At 37.4% G+C, this 23362-nt stretch overlaps 1 protein-coding gene across 1 annotated transcript in view; it reads right to left on the bottom strand.

Moving 5' to 3' along the window:
• Nucleotides 1-23362, bottom strand: part of PLA2R1 (phospholipase A2 receptor 1) — a 122591-nt gene that overhangs the window by 47286 nt on the left and 51943 nt on the right. The window contains 4 exon segments of the mRNA XM_089916029.1: nucleotides 407-491; nucleotides 4062-4207; nucleotides 5759-5961; nucleotides 17647-17816. Of these exon segments, the coding sequence (XP_089772155.1) occupies nucleotides 407-491; nucleotides 4062-4207; nucleotides 5759-5961; nucleotides 17647-17816 (604 nt within the window).

The raw sequence follows: 23362 nt of genomic DNA, 5'->3' as shown, positions 1-23362 counted from the left end.
ACTGTGACACAGACAAGGGTCCCACACTCACACAATCAGGTGCTATGCAGCAGAGGTGTGTGGGGGTGGGGGTGCAAAGGAAGCCTGGTATTATTTTAGAGAACAGTTGCTTCTCTGCTGGAGATTCTTCACATGGGAGATGGTTTGGGGGGCTTTTTCAGAGAATTTGATTCCTTTTTGGGATGAGATCTTATAGCTGGCTTTAGAACTATCTGGCTAGCAAAGGTTTCTCAAGACCTTGCTGAAATAACTCTTTTGGTACCAAGGTCTGGTGCAGTTTTTGATTTAGGTTTGGGTCATGGGGAAGATGGTCATTCTTTCCAGGTTCTCTTGGTTGGTTTACCAAGTGGTTCCAGGGCCACCTGCTTTGAATTCATTTTCTTTTCTCTAGCTTGGAAAGACTTACAGGAGTTCCATCAGACCACTCCCAAGAGCCAGCATTCAGTGGGTTTCTTTTGTTAAATCCAATCCAGAACTGCCTTTCTTCTGTCCTATGAAGAGAGGAAACAAAAACTTGGATCTTCCCATTGAATTCACAACATTATGTAAAATGTTCAAGAAATATTTTAAAGTATTTAGTTGTGTAGGGAACAGCTGATGCTACTGGCAAAACTGGTCAAGTCAGCAAGCATTTATTGAACATTTCCTGTAAGCAAAACCTGAGCTATAAAATGAACTGAGAGAAGATTAATCTCACTTCCCATTTCTCTTGGTTTGTACGGTGTGCTCATTGGTGATGGGCAGTTGGGGGAACAGTCAGCCCGTATTGAGAACATGGCTTTCGCATGTTCATTAGGAATGGCAATATCTTTCAGTTAAGACAAGAACACATGAAAGCAAGTTGGTAAGAACTTTTGGAACATCTTTTCCCTAGAGGACTATTTATTTGCTAATTTACTATACTATTTATACTACTTTACTCTTTTAATTTGTTGTTGTTCTTTTGTCAAATGTTCATGTATTCTCTGAAGGTTAATCACCACCACCCCATTTAATAAAAGGTACAAAGCAGATTTGTTTTTTTGGTTTTTTTTAAATGTCCCAATGTAAATAATTCCACAGCAAACCAGTCTGAGGCACGGTAGATTAACTTCAGCCGTCACCACTGGTTAGACTTGGTGAGAAGCCCCACAGAGAACCATCTTCCCTCCTATTAGGCTGAGGACGAATGCGTCAAACCAGAGAGCACTCAATAAATCAAGCAATAAAGCCTAATTATACAACGAATCATCTGACTAAGATAATTTTCTGAGAATAATTTTGAAGAATTAAAGATTTAAAAGATCCAGAAGTCATGACAGATGCTTTATTTTCCTTAGTGCACAGAAGAAAGCCTGTTCTGAAGCAAGCCTGTTCTGAAGCATCCCCTTCTCAGATATTTGAGCTCCTTTGCCTGAACAATACAAATGAAAGTAAAATGTGACTTAGAAAAGGTCAGAATCACTGAGGTGCATTGGTCACTGCCATGCTAATAACTTACATTTAAGGTTGTGGGAAGGTGAGAATGCTGCCTTAAGGTTAAACCAGGCATATTAATCTTAATGGCCAGGCTGAAAACTCACGTCACTCTCCCTGCCTTGAGAGCTTTTTATTCCTTTCCTCATTGAATTCAGAATTTTACATTTTTCCTGCTGTATATTGGCTCCTAAACGATGAACTGGTATTTATTTTCTCTTCATCATTTTCCTAAAAATTATGTAACTTTAATTAATATAATATAATATAATATGAATATAATAAAATAGAAAAGCAGCGCCATAAGAAGGAGAAGAAGCATGTATGCTAACTATGAGAATTGGTTTATTTGGTATAACTAAGCATGAGATTTGACTGAATTCCCTGGCAGTCTGGACAAAAAGTAAAACATACGTTATATAGCTTTCGTGATTAAGTGCTGAAGATCAATAATTTGATAGACACTTGACACTAAATTCACTAAATTCTTGACATTCCAAGTGTGAGAATTTATATGAATACAAGTGTTATAATGAAATTTGATGTTACAGCAAACTTGGAAGCAGTTTTCATGTGTTTCATATAGCAAACCTCACAATATGCAAGTATGAAAGGATGTTTTGCAAGGGGCTGAAGTCACGAAGCCAAGTTACAACTTAGAACAGTGGAGATGATCACATCTCCCTTGGATCTGAGGCCCCACACCAGACTAGCAAACCAATCAACAAGGAAGCTTCTTGAACTTTTCTTCAGCCTCGGAGAATCTGACTCAGCGGCTCTGGCGTGAGACCAGAGGGCACTGTGTGAAAAAGTCTCCCAAGTGAGTGTGAGAATCAGCCAGATTTGGGAAGCATGGTCTCAGGCCAGCACTTCCTGCAGGGACTAGCAGTTCCATGGGATGTTGGTAAGTGGTCTCAAAAAAAAAAAAAAAGGGTTTTGCAGTCAAAGAAATTGCTTCCTTCTAGAAGCCTTTACAATGCTAAAGTATATGGCAAATTTCCAAGATCGTGCCTTGTTTTGCAAACATATTTGACCACAAAATCACCCTATTTCCCCTGGAGTACTTCATGAGACACACACTGGGAGATATTCTCACCTTTGAGGTCATTTTTGTAGATGCTGGAGATGAATAATTTGATAGATGTTACATATTAACCTTCTTAGGGGAGGGTCCTAAAGGAAACTTGTGGGGAAGGCCAGGATTTTCCTCAAAAAGTAGTTCTGGATTTTCTCTGAGATTCAGGTAAGTGTTTCATTGAGACTTCAGATTTCCAGAGCTTGGAACAGAGTACCTGATATTATATTTGTGTTACATATATATGGAGGCATGCCCCCGCCCCCAGACCACGACATCCTCAGGGGCAGGATTTTGTCTGTCATATCTATTGCATTCTCCAGCCACCCATGCATATAATAGGGTCCCTTCCATAGAAGATATTCTCAAAATACATGCTAACCGACAAGAACATTCTAGAGACAGAGGCCAAGGGATGAGAAGACTTGCTAAAAGAGAACATGATGGCTATTTTCAAATATTTGAAAATAGAGTAGACTTGATCTGGCTTACTAGAAAGTTGATCTTTGAAACTAGCCTCCAACGATGGAATGGGTTTTATCCCAAGTAAAGAGCACTTTGAAACTGAAAGGAATTATGTAGACCAGTGGTCCCCAGCATTTTTGCACCAGCGGTTGGTTTCGTGGAAGACAATTTTTCCACTGCCGGGGGTGGGGGGATTGGAGGGACGGTTCAGGCGGTAATGCCAGCAATGGGGAGCGGCAGGTGAAGCTTAGCTCGCTCTTCCGCTCACTTCCTGCTGTGTGGCCCAGTTCCTAATACACTGCGGACCGGTATTGGTCTGCAGCCCGGAGGTTGGGGACCCCTGATGTAGACAGTAGATGACCACGGGAATGTAAGTAGAAGAAATTTCCGTATTGGGTCAGAGGTAGCACAAGACCTCCTGTGTTTCTTCAAATTTAAATTTGATTGATTTTCTAACTTCGTTAAATTCAAGATTCTGTAAACTTGCAAAGCGGATGCAGACAAGTGAATGCCTGTTTCCTCAGAGGTAAAATTAGAAGGTTGGATTGGAATTTTTTTAAAAAATTAGTGGGACTTTCTTTTTTTCAAACCAAATCTCACATGGACTCCTGTTATATACAAAACAACTAGAAGTGGAGTTGGCTGGACCTGCTGAGTCAGTGAGCAAGGAACCAGGAGCTCTGCCCACTTGGCCTCTCCTGCTCTGGGGGCTCAGGACCCTCCGGACCCTCAGACAGCACTTTGAAAACCACTGGGCTAGATAATTTCTGAACTTGGCAGAAAAGCTCTAAAATTCTGATTTGAGGTACACAGAAAAGATTTCAAATATCAAAACAATCGTCACTTTGTTCTTTGTTTTATGGAATGAGTAGTTGGTGCAATATAAATATAAAACTGTAAGTATGTATTTTTCTTTCACAACTAGTGTTTAGTTGGTTTTAGACTTAAATACTTGAGATTTTGAATATCCCAAATACCCCCAATATTTGGGATACTCATGCCTAAGAAGCCATTACTTGGAGACACAATATGCGACTGAAATTTTTCAAAATTAACAAGTATTTACCGATTAAATTTTGAATGTAAAAGCTCATTCACAAAATTCTCTTCCTCGATATGGGCAAAGCTTGCAAGATGAGCTCCAAATTCTTCACAAAATTCTTCAGCTTCTCTCCATGTTCTTTTCGTCAGAACTTTTTCACTATGAAATACCTGTGTAGTAAAAGGAAAAAAAGGTTGACACGGTCATGAATAAGGTGAGGCTGTTTAATTCTGGACAAGAAGATGACGATAATATAATTGTTGTCATTATTCTACTTTAAAAGCTTGACCGAGTAGGGAGAAATAACATTTATTGAACTAAAGGGTGTCTAGTTGTTGTAATACCATTATCTCATTTGATTCTCATGACAAAGTCATGCGGAGGATATGATAGGCTCAGTTTAACAGATGAGGACTCTTTTCCTCCTTGAGAACTCTTTTTTTTCCCCCTCCTAAATTTCCTGTGACTGGGATATGCTTGTCCCTTAATAAAATGTTTGTCAAGAGATGAGGACAGTCAGGATAAGAGAGGTTACAAATTTCAGGTCACACAGCCACAAACTAGCAGAGCTAGGATTAGACCTAGTATTCCATAGCTGAATGAATCTGGCTAACCCAGGCAAAGAAATGAGAAATGAGACCTGGGACCTAGGGCGGGTATATTTCTAGGGTCTTTGGGTCTTAGCTGTGACTAAATTCTTTCCTGTTTCTCAGCTGTCCTCACAGTAGCAGGAAGAAGTCAGTCAAATGGTGGGCATACTTTTGACTTTATTTAAGGTCAAGGGTGGGGAACTGAAGACCTGGAGCTTCAGATTCTGGCCTCTGCACCCTTCTCATTTTTAACTGCCTGACACTATGCTGAGTCTCTAATGCCCGGCAGGCACCCTGCGGCCAGGCTTCACCAGGCTCTGATTTGCTGAGACCAGGATGGATAACCTTCCCAGTCCCATGGACCACAGCACAGCATTTCCATCTTTTAAATTATATGTCAAAACCCACCTCCGCTGGGAACCTTTTCTCGAATCACTTTAAATTCATAAGTCCTACTGCTATACCCATCAAACACACCATATATTTGTTGACATATCAGGGTGATGTGTAGTAGAAAAAGCACTGGACTGGGAGTCCCAAGACCGCAGTTTATTCCAACTCTGTCAATAAATAATTGTGATCTTGGGCAAATCACTTCATCTCACTTCATGCCGCAGTTTACTCATTTCTAAGGTTTAACTTATTGCTCTGTGTGGTCACTTCTGGGCCTATTATTCCATGAATTTAATGTAGGATTATACCTGTGTACATTTAAATTTAGTGTATTACAGGTGTTTCAGGCCATCTATGAGACTGCAATATTTCTAGAGGTAGAGGCTGTCTCCATTCTGCTCTTCATGTGCCCAGGTGCTGGAGAAGAACTTTCTCCCAGGATTTTGGAAATCTCTATTTGTACAATGAACCAAAGACAAAACAACCAAACAAAAACATCATATTTCAAAAATGTATTTCTGAGAAGAAGATTGTAGATACTGATTTAAATCTAGGATCTAAAGATGATTTGCAAAAAGACATTTCTAACACGCACACACATATGTGTATATATCTATGTCTGTATCTCTCTCTACATCTATATATCTCTATCTATATCTCACTCTATATCTATCTCTCTGTAAATCTGTATGAATAATGTTGGTCCCATTGAGAATGCCCATGTAACCTTCGTATTACCTTGAAGCAACTGGCCAGGCCAGGCTCTGACTCCCAATCCAAATAGCAGGAGGAAAAGGGCCATCTCTCTTCTTGCTCAGGTTTCTCCTGATTTTCCACTGGTTGCTTGCACAGGGACATTGCCTTAAAGTGTCTACAGTCCTTCACTTCCCAGCGACCAGGGGGACTCCTTCCTCGAATGACAACACAGCCACCACTGTAGCCTAAAAGCAGAAAACAACACTTTAATACCAGATGACTAGAACATTTTGTGCTTGGAAGACAGCTCATTAGAGTGTTGAATAATTGACATCTCATAATGAAGCATCCAGACAAGAACAATAAAGATGAAAAAGGATGTTTTATTGGCGTGATCGTCTCATTTCTCTTCATCTCTGGAGAAGAGAATAATAGATGGCAAAGTGAGAGAAGAGAGAATATGAAGCCTAAAATTGGGGCATTTTGAGCTCAGATGGCAACTTATGGGAAATTAGGTGCTGTTCCAACTTGGGACTGAAATATCCCCCATATCTCATCAAATGCCAACATCCCTCTACTTTGAATTATTGAGCTTTTTAACTGTGCAGAGGAAAATTTAACTCACCATTTATTGGATACCTACCCTGTACACTGTGCTTTGAAACCCTACTGTGAAAAATTAACAATGAAAAATGCATGGTGTTGATCTTCTGAGAAATAGATTCAACAGGAAAAAAATACATAAATGATGGAGTAAAGCAGACTGCAAGGTACACAACAGAAAACCAAACTGTACACCATGGAAGAGTGGAGATAATGAGGTATATTCTAAATGGGGTGAAATTCTGGGGGCAGGGATGGGGCAGACATCAGGGAAAAGGGAAAGACCATTTAGTTATGGACAAATTCCATTTTATTCTTTTGCATATGTTTGAACATTTTGGAAGATGAAACATATTTTTCCATAGAAGCAATTTCTATGTTAAGATTCTCAAGTTTGTCATCAAATGTATACAACTCATAAGACAGCTAAAAAATGCACTTCAAATTTCAGTGACTAGTAGAAAACAATCCCATTCCAAAAATACAATAAAAATGGAGTAAAAATGAGCTTCTTTTTTCATCAATCCAGAGCAATCATTCAATTAACTAAATCAACATTCAACAACAACAACAACATAAAATTATGCATCTGTATCTATATACCAGGCTAGGCTTTATATTACTAGCTGCTTGAGATAGAAGGACAAAAAACATTTAGTTTAGTGTGAGACACAAACAAATAAACGATTAATGGCAGCAAACATGATGGATTAAGTGCTATGGTAACAGTGTGTTAAAATTTCTGTGGAGAGACTTCAGAAGGAGTGATGGAGTCTCAGGATGTCAATAAAGGATTTGCAGGAAATGACATTTGAGCTGAAGTTTGAAGGATGAAAAGGAGAGAAAAGTTTTCAAGGGGTGCTTTTAAAAAAGCAAATGATTATAGATGAAGCATCTAAAGACTTGTGACGATTCTGGCCCTAAAGGCACTTTAAAAAATGTAGTCACTTGGTACTAGATATTTGTCTTGCTTAATTTCCCTTCAGAAGTAATGGCTTCAATTTCTGTAGATACAGGGTAATTGACATTATCCTTGCCAGCCATGTTTTGGTGGTTTAATGCTGATAGAAAGCCTAAAGAGAGAGATAATGAGGAGTGGAATGAGAAGGAAGAAAACAGAGGAAGATGTACAAAGATTTACATTCCTCCTGAAGGAATGGAAAAGAGTTTGTGAAGAAGGAGAAAGAATAATGAAGCTACAACACGAGTGTTTGTGTCTTCAACAATCCTGGTTGCACACCCCGTGTTAGACACCTGCAGAAAGCTCACAGTCGTATGTGTGTGTGCACGCTGATGGTCAAAGAGACCCACGGAGATGAAAATGACCAGTGGTAAACAAGAAAACACGATTGTGTGACATGCAGAAGGAATGGAAGTCAACAGAGAGAGTTGGTCCACACAAAGGCCATCAGTTGGCTCCACTGGCCAGAAGAACTAGTGTTCAAGGTGGAGTCTGGGGGGCCAAGCAGGGGAGAGAGTATAGCATGCCACTGCCCCTGCTGTGAATGGAGCGCTGCAGGCCTGCTGAGTGTAATTGTGGAAATCAGCTCACAATCTAGCTGAGTCATGAACAACAGAGGAGATGCTGCCTGCTCTGTGTAATGAAATTGGAATGAAATTGAACTGTGGAAATCCATGTGGGATCCGAAAACCTAATATGTGTATGGATGGAATTGCTCTAGCTGAAAGAGCAGAAAAAAACACACACTCCCACCCGACTCTTCCATCCTTCCTTCCCAGCAGCCTTTGACTTGGGGTCTGAACTCTGGGGTTCTAGTCCCAGCACAAATACTTAGTAACTTGAAACTCAAGGTTCATAAATCACAAAAAGCCTTGTCTAAAACATAGGGGCAATAATTCCTTTTCTTCTTATGGATTTTCATGAAGATCTGATAAAATAATATATTAAAAAGCTCCCTGAAAGCTATGAAGTGCTAAAACCATCACTAAGATGTTGCTGCTTTTCTTATTTTGACTGTTTTCATTACAAAAGCTGGGATTTTGTGGCACAGGTTCTGCCTGCATGTTCAAAGAATTTGTAAAAAGCTCAAATCAGCAAGTTTAAAATGCGATATACTTTTTTGTTGGTCTTGCATTTTGTCTTACTTTCCCACATCAGACAATGATTAAATAGCTTTGGTTTTAGACACTAGATATTCAACTCATCTTCATTAGTGAAGAAGATGTTTGTGAACTGCTCTGAAGATAAAAAGTGTGCAGTAGTGTTATTGGTATTCGAAAATGGTTAACTTAATGGAACATCTGACCTAAATTTTAGAGTCTCAGCCTCAAAGAAGCAGTAAAGTGGTATAATAAAGGAAGACTGGGCTAAGGGAGATATAAACCAAATTTATAATTTTATGTTGTGGGGATGCTTGTAAAGCCAAATAATAAGGGTAGGGTGAGGAAAAGAGCAGAGGTGTTTCTTCTCCCAGAGAAATTGTTCTCCAATTTGATTAACTCATTTCCCACTGGAAAAGAACAACTGTCATCCTATCCCTTAGTGGTGAATCTCACATTTGAACCGATTCTCCTCACCTGCCTTAGCCTCCCTCTATCCCCGCCCCTTTACCCTCTCCATCAAACACAAATGGGAACACTTTCAGTTAATTAAGAAATTCCAATTCACTAGTCTAGTCTCTTCAATTTGGTAAAGCTATCTAGCCTTATAGTAAATTGAACCAACCTGGGAAAGCCTCCATCTTTCACTTCTCTGGCCCTATACCTGAAAACAAACAAAATCTATTTGTGGCCTCAGGGCAGGAGGGAATCATAACTGGGCCTTTAGACAATTATTTTACTTGAGCCTGTCTACTCATTTCCCTTTCCCTGCAACAACTTTCACATCCTTAATCTCAGGCCCTCTGCCCTAGCCACCTTCCATCTCTCTCCTCTCCTTCTCCGTGGAGAAAAGTGAAGCTTTGGGTCAGGGAAGGTGAGCTTTCATGGAGTTCTGCTTATCTGCCTGATACCATGTTAGGCATTTTATATGGTCTTTTTCCTATTTAACTTCAAAACCTCTTTGAGGTGGATATTAGCATCTACAGTTCACTAATGGAAAAACCAAGGCTCAGAGGTGTAGTAACTTGCCTTAGGGCCATGTAGTTCTTGAGGGTTTGATCTGGAATTTGAAACCATATTTAAATGAGTCTACCATGAGACAATGTCAAGGTACAGAGGAGGTGGACATTCAATAAATAGCTGTTGAATGAATGCTTGAATCTTCCCCTCTAATTATGCTTCTCCATTTCTATGGAGCTCCCTCTCTTTCCCCGGTCATGCTTCTCTCCTTTGTGAGACCTTAGCATTTCATTGAAGATCTACTACCACATTTTTAGTGTGTATGACAGTTACCTATATATTTATAAAAAGATATGGGAAATACCCAAAGGGTGCTCAGAAATGAGGCTGTTTGTCCTCATTTATGTGTTGGTTCATTTCAGTACTCTGATGCGACCTAAAATGGATAACTATCTATCTGCTGACTAGATAGGGTTCTCCTTTCCATGTGTAGGGCAGTTTCAAGAAAACAGATCTGACTAAGCAATCCCATTTTCCTTGTCACTGAGAGAAGATTTCCACTGACTTGAGACAATTAGGGTAAATACTCTGGAGTTATCCCATGAGTGAAACATACCTTTTTCACAGTGCTATCTAGATCTAGAAACACAAACCTTTTGTCGCAGAGCCTGAGTTATGGATGGATGCAAAATTTTCTCTGTGAAATAACTGTGAAACTCTAATATAACTTGGAAAAGTATTTTTGAATGTCTTAAAGGATGGACTAACCTGTTTTCTTTCTCCATAGAGCAGCCTCCATTTATATTGAATCCTTAATCTAAGTACAAAGTACATTTAGGTTTCTAATGCATTAGCTTCTCCCTAAATGAGAAAGGCCCTATTTGCCATCTTTCCCTTTAATCAGTGGCACTAGTTAGTATGGATCAAAACTGTTTTTCCTGTTTTACCTGAATGGTTACTTCTCTTAAATACCAAGTACCATAGTCTCTTTGTTGTTGTTTTAGTAAGGATAGCAGGAAATTATCTCTTTATAGAAATATCCCAGCTATGAAGCTATGAAGAAATCCCTAATGAATCCATGGATCTAGGCATCGATCATTGATGGCTTCTAACATTGCAAATAGTAAGAGAACTGGACATTATATGCCTCCATATAGAGCATACAACTATCTATGAAATGGCCTTTCCAAAAAAATAAGAGTCTGATTTAGATCAGGCCTCTGATTCCAACTTTTTAAAAATATCAATTTTATGAAAAATAAAAAGAATAGAGTAACTTTTTTTTAATATTAAAGACTTCCATTTATTAGCACTGTGACACTCAGTGCAAAGAATACTCAAATGTTTGCTTTTTATACCAAAGGTAGTATATTGTTATTCTTCCAGCTCAACAGCAGTATATACTCTTTAGTGAACTGTTACTTCCTAGAATAGCAGGCAGGCCTCTTCCAGAAGAGTAACACATTTTTAATGTGTTGTGGGGATACAGTAAAAAAACCTAGGGGCTTCCCTGGCGGCGCAGTGGTTGAGAGTCCACCTACCGATGCAGGGGACACGGGTTTGTGCCTCGGTCCGTGAAGATCCCACATGCTGCGGAGCGGCTGGGCCTGTGAGCCATGGCCACTGGGCCTGCGCGTCCGGAGCCTGTGCTCCGCAATGGGAGAGACCACAACAGTGAGAGGCCCGCGTACCGCAAAAAAAAAAAATAATAAAACCTAGACTGAAGGAAGCTCTACAGGACAAACACATTTGCATCAACAAATAAAAATTTAAAAAAATGACAGTGGGCAAGGAAGAGGAAAACACAGATTAAAACAGACTTTAGGAGATATACCAACCAATTACAGTGCATGCACCTTTTCTTGATCTTGATTCAAATGAAGAACTCTAAAATACATTATATAATAGTTATGAATCATTTAGAAATTTGAGCATTTAACTGAAGATTTATGATGCTATGGAATTATAGTTAATTACTTTTAGTTGTGATAATTGTATTATAGTCATGTTTCTAAAAAGGAGTCTTTATCTTTTAGAGATAATACTGAAATATTTATGGATGAAATGATATGATATCTGGGATTTTCTATGAAAAAATACGGGAAATGGGAGGAGTGGGTGGGAGTATAGACGAAACAAGATTGACCATGGGTTGATTATTGATGACACTGGGTGATGGGTATATATGGTGGTTCATTATGCTATTTGATGAACATAATATAAGGTTAAAGAAATGGCAGGACTATGATTCCACCACAGATTGAATATTTTGATGATATGACATAAGGACAGAGTCTTCACTGAGTTTATAAAAAGCTGCAGGCTTCCTGTTCAGTGGTCAATTTATGTAGTCAGTCTGGGCTGGATTAAGGTTCTGACATGGGAACCAAGCTAATGGATTCTTTTGTGACAGGCAGGAAAAAAAAATGTCATTTAGGATGGTGTTTCTGCAAACTGCAATTTAAAAGAAGAAAGGAAACACAGGGGTTTTTATATTGCTATTTTCTTCAAAAAAAGTTTTACATTTTCAGAGACAATTTACTCAATGTCAATCAGCCTGAGCAGCCAAACTGAGCATCACGGTATTATTTTTGCTTCAGGGAAAAGAGAAAAAGAGTAGTGCCACTCAAATAAATTACAGCAGAAACTTATGAATGACAAGGAGTTCTGCTTCAATTCCAAATTTTAGACATTCAAATATGCCCCAAGGAAGATAACATTAAAAACTAAGAATTTTGTCTACTCAAAATATTTTTGACAGGTATAGACACTCCTAACAAAATTACAAAGTATATTAGAAATGATACCTGGGTTTTTTTTCCAGTAGTAGTGTGACATGGAACTTTACTATTCTCTGCATTTTAATAACATTCATAAATTTGTAGAATGAGAAGGTTGTTTATTGAGTGAATTGTGATGTTTCTTGTTTAGAGCTATGCAGTCACCGGTTTATATACAATTTCCTAAACCGATGGTTATACACAAAGAATCTAATTTGTCTTACTTCACCTTGCATGCATCCTTTAAAAGTATAGATTTTTTAAAAAATAAATAAATAAACAATATATTTTAGAGCATTTTAGGTTCACAGAAAAATTTAGCAGAAGGTACAGACTTCCCTTATACCCTGTGCCCCAGGTACCTTACTACTGACATCCCATACAAGAATGGTACGTTTGTTAAAACCTATATTGACACATCATTATCACCCCAAGCCCATGGTTTACATTAGGGGCCGCTCTTGATATTGTACCTTCTATGGGTTTGAACAAATGTACAATGACATATATCCACCATTGTGGTATCATATAGAATGGTTTCACCGCCCTCCAAATCCTCTGTGCTCTGCCTATAAACTCCTCCCTCCCCCAGCCCCTGGAAACCACTAATCTTTTTACTGTCTCCATAGTTTTGCCTTTTCCAGAATGTCATATGGTTGGAATTACACAGTAAGCAGCCTTTTCAGATTGGCTTCTTTCACTTAGTAATACACATTTAAGTTTCCTCCATGTCTTTTCATGACTTGATAGCTCATTTCTTTTTAGCACTGAATGATATTCCATTGTCTGCATGTAACACAGTTTATTCACTCATCTACTAAAAGAAATCCTGATTGCTTTTAAGTTTTGGCAAGTATGAATAAAGCTTCTATAAAAAAAAATCCATATGCATGTCTTTGTGTGGACATGTTTTCAATTCATTTGGGTAAACACCAAGGAGTGTAAGTGTTGGATTGTATGGTAAGAGTATGTTTACTTCTGTAAGCAAATGCCAACCTGTCATTGAAAGTGGCTATACCATTTTGCATTCCTGCCAGCAATGTATGAGCGCTCCTGTTGCTCCAAATCATTGCCAGTATTTGGTGGTGTCAGTGTTTTGGATTTTGGTCATTCTAATAAGTGTGTGGCAGTATCTCATTGTTTTAATTTGCAATTTCCTAATGACATATGATGTTCGACATATTTTCATATGCTTACTTTTCATCTATATATCTTCTTTAAGATTTTTGTCCATTTTTAGATTGGGTATTTTGTTTACTTGTTGTTGAGTTTTAAGAGTTCCTTGTATATTTTGTATAACAGTTCTTTATCAGATATGATTTTTACAAATATTTTCTCCCATTCTGTGGCTTGTCTTCTCATTCTCTTGACATTATCTTTCTCAGAGCACAAGTTTTAATGAAGTTTTAGTTTTAATGAAATCTAGCTCATCAATTATTTATTTCATGGATTTTGCTTTTGGTGTTGTATCTAAAAAGTCATCACCATACCCAAGGTCATGTAGGTTTTCTATTATCTTTTCTTCTGGGAATGTCAAAGCTTTGTGTTTTACATTTAGGGCTATGATCCATTTTGAGTTAATTTTGTTAAGGGCGTAAACCCTGTGTCTATTTTTTTTTTTTTTTTTTTTTTGGCATGTGGATGTGCAATTGGCCACGCACCATTTGTCAAAAAGTTTTTTCTATTGTATTGTTTTTGCTTCTTTTTCAGTGATCAGCTGACTATTTTTGTGTCAGTCTATTTCTAGGCTCTTTATACTTTTTTATTGATTTATTTGTCTTTTTTTTTTTTCTTGCCGAAACCATATTGTCTTAATTGCTGTAGATTTATAATAACTCTTGAAGTCAGGTAGTATCAATCCTCTGACTTTGTTCTTCTCCTTCAGTACTGAGTTGGTTATCCTGGGTCTTTTGCTTCTCATTATAAGCTTTAGAACCAGTTTGTCAATATCCACAAAATAATTTGCTGGTGTTTTGATTGGGATAGCATTGAGTCTATAGGTCAATTTGTGTAGAAGTGACATCTTGACAATACTGAGTCTACCTATGAACATGGAATCTCTCTCTATTTATTTAGTTCTTCTTGATTTCTGCCATTAAAAGTTATAGTTTTCCTCTATAGATCTTATATATATTGTTAGATTTATATCTAAAAATTTCATTTTGAGGGGTGTTAATGTAATATGTTTTTAATTTAAAGTTCCCCTTTTCATTGCTGGTATACAGAAAACAATTGACTTTTGAGCATTAATCTTGTATCCTGCAATCTTGCTATAGTTGCTTACTAGTTCCAGGAATTGTTTTTGATTCTTTCTAATTTTCTACATAAACAATCATGTCATCTGTGAACAAAGTTTTATTTTCTTCCAATCTGTACCTTTTAATTGCTTTTCTTGTCTTATTGCATTAGCTAGGACTTCTAGTACAATGTTTAAAAGAGTGTTGAAAAGGAACATCCTTGCCTTGTTCCTGATCTTAGTGGGGAAGCTTCTAGTTTTTCACCATTAAGTATGATAACTGTGGGTTTTCTGTAGATGTTCTTTATCAAGTTGAGGAAGTTCCCCTCTATTCCTTGTTTGCTAACAGTTTTTAACATGAATAGGTGTTGAATTTTGTCAGATGCTTTTTTCTGTATCTATTGATACGATCATGTGATTTTGCTTTTTTAGCCTGTTGATGTCATGGATAACATTAATAAGTTTTCAAATGTTGAACCAGCCTTGCATACTTGGGGTAAATTCCACTTGACTGAGGTGTGTAACTCTCTTTATACATTGTTGGATTCAATTTGTTAATATTTTGTTAAAGATTTTTTGTGCCTATGTTCGTGAGAGATGGTGGTCTGTAGTTTTCTTTTCTTGTAATGTCCTTGTCTGACTTTGGTATTAGGGTAATGTTGCCCTCATAGAACAAGTTACAAAGTATCCCTCTGCTTCTAACTTCTGGAAAAAGTTGTAGAAAGCTGGTATAATTTCTTCCTTAAATGTTTGGTAGAATTCACCAGTTGAACCCATATGAGCCTGCTGCTTTCTGTTTTGGAAAGTTATGAATTACTGATTCAATTTCTTAATAGATGTAGGCTTATTCAGAGGGTCTATTTCTTCTTGTGTGAGTTTTGGTAGATTGTGTCTTTCAAAGAATTGGTCAATTTCACCTAGGTTGTCAAATTTATGGATATAGAGTTGCTCATAATATTCCTTTTTTATCCTTTTAATGACCATGGGATCTGTAGTGATGTCCCTTTTTTTCATTTATGATATTAGTAACTTGTGTCTCCTCTCTTTTTTCTTAGTGAGCCTGGCTAGAGGCTTATCAATTTCATTGATATTTTCAAAGAACCAGCTTTTAGTTTCATTGATTTTCTTTATTGATTTCCTGTCTTCAATTTCATTGATTTCTGCTTTAATTCTTATTATTTCTTTTCTTCTACTTACATTGGATTTAATATGCTCTTCTTTTTCTAGTTTCCTAAGGTGGAAGCTTAGATTACCGATTTTAAATATTTCTTCTTTTCTATTATGTGCATTCAGTGCTATAAATTTCCCTCTAAGCCCTGCTTTCTCTTCATCTCATAAATGTATTTTCATTTTCATTTAATTTAAAATGTTAAAAAATTTTCTCTTGAGATTTCTTCTTTGACCCATGTGTTATTTAGAAGTGTACTGCTTAATCTCCAAGTGTTTTGGAATTTTCTCAGCTATCTTTCTGTTCTTTATTTCTATTTAATTTCATGTGATCTGAGAGCAGACATTGTATGACTTGTTTTAAATTTGTTAAGTGTGTTTTATGGCCTAGTCTATCTCAGTGGATGTTCCACATAAGCTTGAGAAGAATGTGTAATCTGCTGTTGCTGTTGTTGGATGAAGTAGTCTACAGATGTCAATCATATCCAGTTGATTGATAGTGCTGTTGAGTTCAATTTTGTCCTTACTGATTTTCTGTCTGCTGGATCTGTCCATTTCTGTCATAGGGGTGTTAAGAGTCTCTAACTATAACAGTAGATTCATCTATTTCTCCTTGGAGTTCTATCAGTTTTTCCCTCATATATTTTGACACTCTGTTGTTAGGTACATGCACATTAAGGATTGTTATGTCTTCTTTAGAGCTGACTTTTTTATCTGACTTTTGTAATGTCCATTTTTATCCCTGGAAATTTTTCTTGTTCTGAAATCTGCTCTGTGTCAAATTAATATAGCTATTCCTGCTTTCTTTTGATTAATGTTAACATGGATATCTTTCTCTATCCCTTTACTTTTAATCTATAGGTGTATATTTAAAGTGGGGTTTTTTTAGACAACATATACTTGGGTCTTATTTTTTGAACCGCTCTAAAAATATCTTTTAATTGGTGTTTAGTTCTCTAATTATTGTTATATATGTGATATATGATAACAATTATTATAATATTATAATAATAGTTATCTTTCCTCAGGGAGGAGCTTGAGGCCTCTAACCCACTTCCTCTAGATACAAATTTAAAGATAACCTATTGCCTATTGTCTATTGGGGTAGCCCTGATTGAGATCCCCAGGCAAGAAAGGGACCAAGGACTTCCCTGGCAGTGCAGTGGTTAAGAATCTGCCTGCTAATGCAGGGGACATGGGTTCGAGCCCTGGTCCGGGAAGATCCCACATGCCACAGAGCAACTAAGCCTGTGAACCACAACTACTGAGCCTGTGCTCTAGAGCCCACAAGCCACAACGAAGAGTAGCCCCCACTTGCTGCAAGTAGAAAAATCCCGTGCATAGCAGCAAATACCCAATGCAGCCAAAAATAAATAAATAAAATAAATAAATTTTTTTTTTTTTTTTAAAAAAGAAAGGGATCAAGGCATCCAAACAGGGTTCACACTGAGGTAAAGGTGTGTTGGATCTAGGTTGGTGACCTAAGATTAACACAAGGGCCTAAAGCTTGGTCCACAGGGCCTGGTTTTAGTGTAGATTATGGCTGAAACCATTAGCTTCTCTGGCACAGTTTCATGCTTTGGGATCCAGAGCTGAGCACAGGATGGTGAATTAATAGACCTGTAACTCTGAAATTCTGGCTAAGGTACCACAGAAGTCCACGGAGGAGATGGACTAGCAAGAATGTTACCTAAGTAACATTCCACAGCAAAGTCACGTGGCAGTGACTGTGAACTGATTAGATATGCTCAAATGTGCCCATTCACTCTGCTTTGAAGTATGACAGAGTATTCTGGACTGAGTAAGCCCCTGAGATTCTTGGACAATGAGGGCGGATGAGGAAAAGACTTTAGGAGGGATAAACTGGACTTCTGCTAACAAAGGCATGTGTGGTCTTGAGCAATGAATTTATACCTTGAACTCGTCAAATGACTCATATGAATTATACTTTAAAAAATGGCCAGGCATATATCACCCCTGAGAACCGGTGGTAATTGTTTTAGTTGATTTATGCATTAAGAAAACACTAAGGAAGAATCAGAGGAGGTGGACCATAAGGTTGATAGAATTTGGGGGCAAAGAAAACAGGAGGGAGAAGTGGTGTGACAGTGCCCTCTACTCACGGGGCTGACGTGCATTCCAGTGTGTGTACTTCACCGGCTCTGACTTCTGCCCTGCCGTCTTCCAAGTGTATTCTCCTGTATCATTTTGATCTTGAAGAGCTATCCAAAAATAAGTGTCCTTCGTTTTTACCACACTACTGATCAAACTGGTAATAAAAGCCTGTTCAAACCTGAAAAAGGGAAAAAGGAAATGATTATAGTAAGTTTCTGGGCAATAAAGAAATGTCGTTAAAACATAATAAGGTGCATAGAATGGCACCCGTGTAAGCATTTCTCATGAATTCCTTAGAACATGGGACAGAAAAATACTCAAAGACCCTGAATGTTACTAATAAATGCCAAACATCAGTGCAATTCCCAGAAATATATGAGTGAGGAAAATTTGATCCTCAAAGGTGGTGCTCAATTCTTTCAAGGAACAGAGTCCGGTTCCAGTTTCGGAGTGTAGGTAGTAAAGTCCAGAAAGCTAGCGATACATTTCTTGGCGCAACATATGCCGTATTGTGTAATTAGACCACACAGCACACACATGCTGTAATGTGCATGTGGTGGGGAGGTGGCGGTGGGGGAGGTGGAGAAGAGGGAGGAGGAGGGACACAATGCTTTTCTGAATGAGCATCTGCCTGACACAGGGTTCACATGTGCCCACCCACCACACTTGCCTGGTGAGAATGGAACAGAAATTGGAGTAGCAATTTTATGTCTCCCAGAGCAGTTTGTTCACAGGCACATGGAGTCACTGGCTTATTCAAATGTGTTCAGATGAGCCTATTCACTGAAGATAAATTTAAAACCTTAGGAACTAATCCAAAGAAGTACACCCACTATATTCCCCAAACGGCTGAATGAATTAGTGTTCATTGACTGCTGGCAATGCTCCCTCTTCAACATGAATGCATTGAAAGCAGAATCTAGAAAATTTGTATACATGCTTCCACATGAATACCTAACAGAAACATGTAATAAACTTTAACCAGCATTGAAATTTTAAGCTAAGTTGGAAACTATCTTGAAAAATTTACTTTCAGTACATGTAAAGTTTTGAAGAAACACCTTTCAAACAGTGGTAACTTTTGGCCAGACCCGCTGAGTCATTAAGAAAGGAAACACCTGATGAAATTATCCAGGAAACCTAAGGAGAAAGCAAATTAGACTTTTTCATCTGATTTTGGATTTTTTTTCATTACCATGCATCTTTAACTTGCTAAAGGAAGCAGAAGAAATGGGGTCATTCAAGAATAGAGGAGTCTCAAAGGAAATAGGGGAGAGAAAGAGAAAAGAACACAAAGAGGCACACTTTTTAACTGCCTTATGAACATCACTAGCAACAGTTAGTTTTATGAGGCATCCATGATACTCATCTTTGCAGAGCATGTGCTTTAGTGAATATGTTCTGCAGATAGTCTATTGATAATCTAAATAGCACACATTTGAAATTAGAAAAGTTCTTTTTAAATCAGATTGCAGTGGCAGAACCTTACATAAACATGCTTCAGAAAGAAGGTATATAAAAAAAAAGAAGGTATATAAAAGTAAATACTCTCTAGATGCTGTGTAAGTTTCCTTACACTTCCACTGGTTCATGCTCTTATAACATAGGATCTGTTTTTCCTTCTCGCCTCTGAGGCAGAGTAGCATCATTATCATGCATAGCTGGTGCCTGAAACTACAATGCTAGGAGGCCAGCAAGGCACTACACCATGGAGGCTACGGTCAGGACCACTAGGCACTGTGCTTGTTCTCAACCCAGGGGACATCACTGGTTCTTCCATTACCTTGTACTATGGCATTTATTGGATAATGGGGAGATAACAGTTGTCTGTGAGCTTGGCTTCTGGTATCATTATTCATGACAACACTTTGCTTTTGTCCCCCGTTGGTTTTAGATTTATTTAGTCCACTCTGATTTGCTATTTTATAACCATTTATCATTGCTCAAAACAATACAAATCTGCTTTTTGAATTGGCAAGTATATCTTTTAAGCAGTTACATATAATACTAATACATTAAATCCTATAACCTTCAGATAAAAACAGGACTCTAGTTTTTCCTGGTCCAGTTTAGAAGACGGCATTGTTAATAACAAAATTCAGCAACTATATCTTTTTTCTAAACCATGTACTCTAAGAAATTAACTCTGGATAACAGCATGCAATCTCTTGAGTTTCTGTTTCCAACTGATAAAGAAACGAGATCTTTTTATATTCTTTATCACTCACTGTTTGGCTTCAAACACTTAAAGAGTTGTGAAAACTCTGGCTTAACGGTAATAGAGCAGATGACCTCTTAAAGTCTTTTCTGGCCCTGTGTTTTAGAATTCTTCATTTGAGAATATTCCAGAGTTTCATATCTGGATTTTTTGTCTGGTTTCACTGATGTTGTTTAATTTAAATGTTATTATGATTTAAGAAACAAACAATAACCGTATGTACATATTTTTATATATTTTTTGAGGAATTTGGTAAAGTAAAAATTGTTATTCTTCAGAAAAACAAATGATAAAATATTTTGCTTATAACCTACTTACAAAATCAAAGTCTGTAGGTGAATACTTCTTAAAATCAGAAAAAAAATTTCCCATCAATCCTTTAAAAAGGCAAGCAATCAAATGTTTATTTTCAATGTAAACCAGAAAAAAACAAGTGTATCTTGAACTTCTATCAGTTTGAGAAGAATCTGTTGCTCATGGTGCTAAACATTAAATTTTACTTTAAAAAAATGCAATTTGAAGTTAGCAATGCATTTTTTTGGCATACTTGACACATTTTTTCATTTCAAAGTAAATATTTTATATTTCAAAAATGCACACTTTGAAAAAGGTATTTTATGCTTAAATCTCTAATTGAACATTATATTTCTTCATCAGTTTAGCCAGTGACATATGTAGCTGAAAAAAAAAAAAGATGTTTCTTGTCTGTGAATAACACAGTAGTTAGCAGAAATCAGTAATTAATGACTGTGTTTGTGGTACCTAAAACCAGAGATTGAAAAAACGTAATGCATTGGAAGTAGCTTCACTAGAGAGCCATTTCAACTTAAACAATATGTGTATGTATGTATGTATATATATATATATATATATATATATATATATATACATACATGATTTGGTTAGGAGGGACTCAGTTTTGAGCTGAGTAATTGCAATTGTATTTCTCCCAATAAAACACTTGTTAGCACTTTTGATACCATTTTCAAACAACTAACTCTATTGCTGAACTAATATTAAAGTGATAAATTTCTTTCTTTTAAATGAAGAATGACAGTAGAATATCAGTAGTCTTCAAATGGGAGACGTGTCATGACCACTACTGCAAGAAGTTTCTGACGGTATTCCTCAAGAACTAGAAATGTTAAGATTTTTGGATATTGCTTCTTTCAAAAGACTAGAAGAAAAATATAGAATTAGAAAATACATCTAATATGTACACAAGAAATAAACCTGGAAGAGCAATGCAAACTTTTAGTGGCAGTTACCTTTGGGAAGGGAAGAGAGATTGGCTGGGAGGGGGCAAGAGTAAAGGTAAGGGGGCACTTTCACTTTTTAATCGATATTCTTCTGGCTTGCTTGAATTTATACCAATGAGAATGTTTCTATTGTGTAATTTTAAAAAGGGTAACCAAAATGTGTTTTTTTTTTTTGTTTTTTTTTTGCGGTACGCGGGCCTCTCACTGTTGTGGCCTCTCCCGTTGCGGAGCACAGGCTCCGGACGCGCAGGCTCAGCGGCCGTGGCTCACGGGCCCAGCCGCTCCGCGGCACGTGGGATCCTCCTGGACCGGGGCACGAACCCGTGTCCCCTGCATTGGCAGGCGGACTCTCAACCACTGCGCCACCAGGGAAGCCCCAAAGTGTGTTTTTAAAAAGAAAGTTAACTGCATTCTACCAAAAAATTAAAAACTGTTAGAATTAATAAATGAATTCAGCAAGTGGAGGATACAAAGTCACACAAAAATCAGTTGCATTTTTATATACTAACAGTGAACAATCTGAAAAGGAAAATAATTCCATTGACAATAGCATCAAAAATAATAAAGTACTGGGGAACGAACTTGACCAAGGAGGCAAAAGACTTGTACACTGAAAACTAGAAAACATTGCTGAAAGAAATTAAAGAAGACACAAAGAGTCCTTCGACAGATGAATGGATAAAGAAGATATGGCACATATATACAATGGAATATTACTCAGCCATATAAAGAAACAAAATTGAGTTATTTGTAGTGAGGTGATGGACCTAGAGTCTGTCATACAGAGTGAAGTAAGTCAGAAAGAGAATAACAAATACCATATGCTAACACATATATATGGAATCAAAAAAAAAAAGGTTCTGATGAACCTGGGGCAAGACAGGAATAAAGACACAGATGTAGAGAATGGACTTGAGAACACGGGGAGGGGGAAGGGTAAGCTGGGACAAAGTGAGAGAATAGCATTGACATATATACACCACCAAATGTAAAATAGATAGCTAGTGGGAAGCAGCTGCATAGCACAGGGAGATCAACTCTGTGCTTTGTGACCACCTAGAGGGGTGGGATAGGGAGGGTGGGAGTGAGACGCAAGAGGGAGGGGATATGGGGATATATGTAGACATACAGCTGATTCACTTTGTTATACAGCAGAAACTAACACAAGTTTGTAAAGCAACTATACTCCAATAAAGATGTTAAAAAAATGAAATTAAAGAAGCCACAGATAAATGGAAAGACATCCCATATTCATGGATTGGAAGATTTATTGTTAAAATGTCCATACTACCCAAAGTGATCAACAGATTGAATGCAATCCCTGTAAAAATCCCAGTGATTTTTTTTTGGCAGAAGTAGAAAAATTCATCTTAAAATTCATACGGAATTTCAAGACATCCTGAATAGCAAAAACAAGCATGAAAAAGCAGAACGAAATTGGAGGTCTCACACTTCTTGATTTCAAAACTTACTAAAAAGTACAGTAATCTAAATAGTGTGATACTGGCATAAAGACAGACATATAGACCAATGGAATAGAATAGAGAACTCAGAAATAAATCATTGCATATATGGTCAAATGATTTTCCACAAGGGTGCCAAGACCATTCAATGAGGAAAGGACAGTTTTTTCAATAATAACGTTGTGAAAAGTGAGTATCCACCTACAAAAGAATGCAGCTGGACTCTTACCCTACACCATTTACAAAAATTAACACAAAGTGGATCAAAGACCTAAACATATGAGCTAAAACTGTAACACTCTTAGAAGAAAACATAGGGGAAATTTTTCATGGCGTTGAATGTGGCAGTGATTTCTTGGATAAAACACCAAAAGCACCGGCAAAAAAATAAGAAAGGATAAATTGGACTTAATCAAAATTAAAAACTTTTGCACATCAAAGGACACTATCAACATAGTGAAAGGCAACCCACGAATAGGAGATAGTATTTGCAAATTATGTATCTGATAAACAATTAATATCCAGAATATATAAAGACTCCTACAATTCAATGACAGAAAACAAACACTTCTGTTCAAAAATGGGAAAAAGACTTGAATAGACGTCTCTCCAAAGGAGATATAAAGATGCCAATAAGCACATGAAAAGATGCTCAGCATCACTAATCATTAGGAAAATGCAAATCAAAACCACAATGAGATACCACGTCACATCCATAGGATGGCTATTATGTAAAAACAGAAAATAAGCAAGTGTTGGCTAGGAGGTGGAGGAATTGGAGCCC

The sequence above is a fragment of the Delphinapterus leucas genome, chromosome 8, assembly GCF_059928025.1.
Source record: "Delphinapterus leucas isolate spDelLeu-1000000601 "Yukka" chromosome 8, BTC_Dleu_Yukka2, whole genome shotgun sequence".
Taxonomy (NCBI): Eukaryota; Metazoa; Chordata; class Mammalia; order Artiodactyla; family Monodontidae; genus Delphinapterus; species Delphinapterus leucas.
This window is presented reverse-complemented; position numbering and strand designations above follow the sequence as displayed.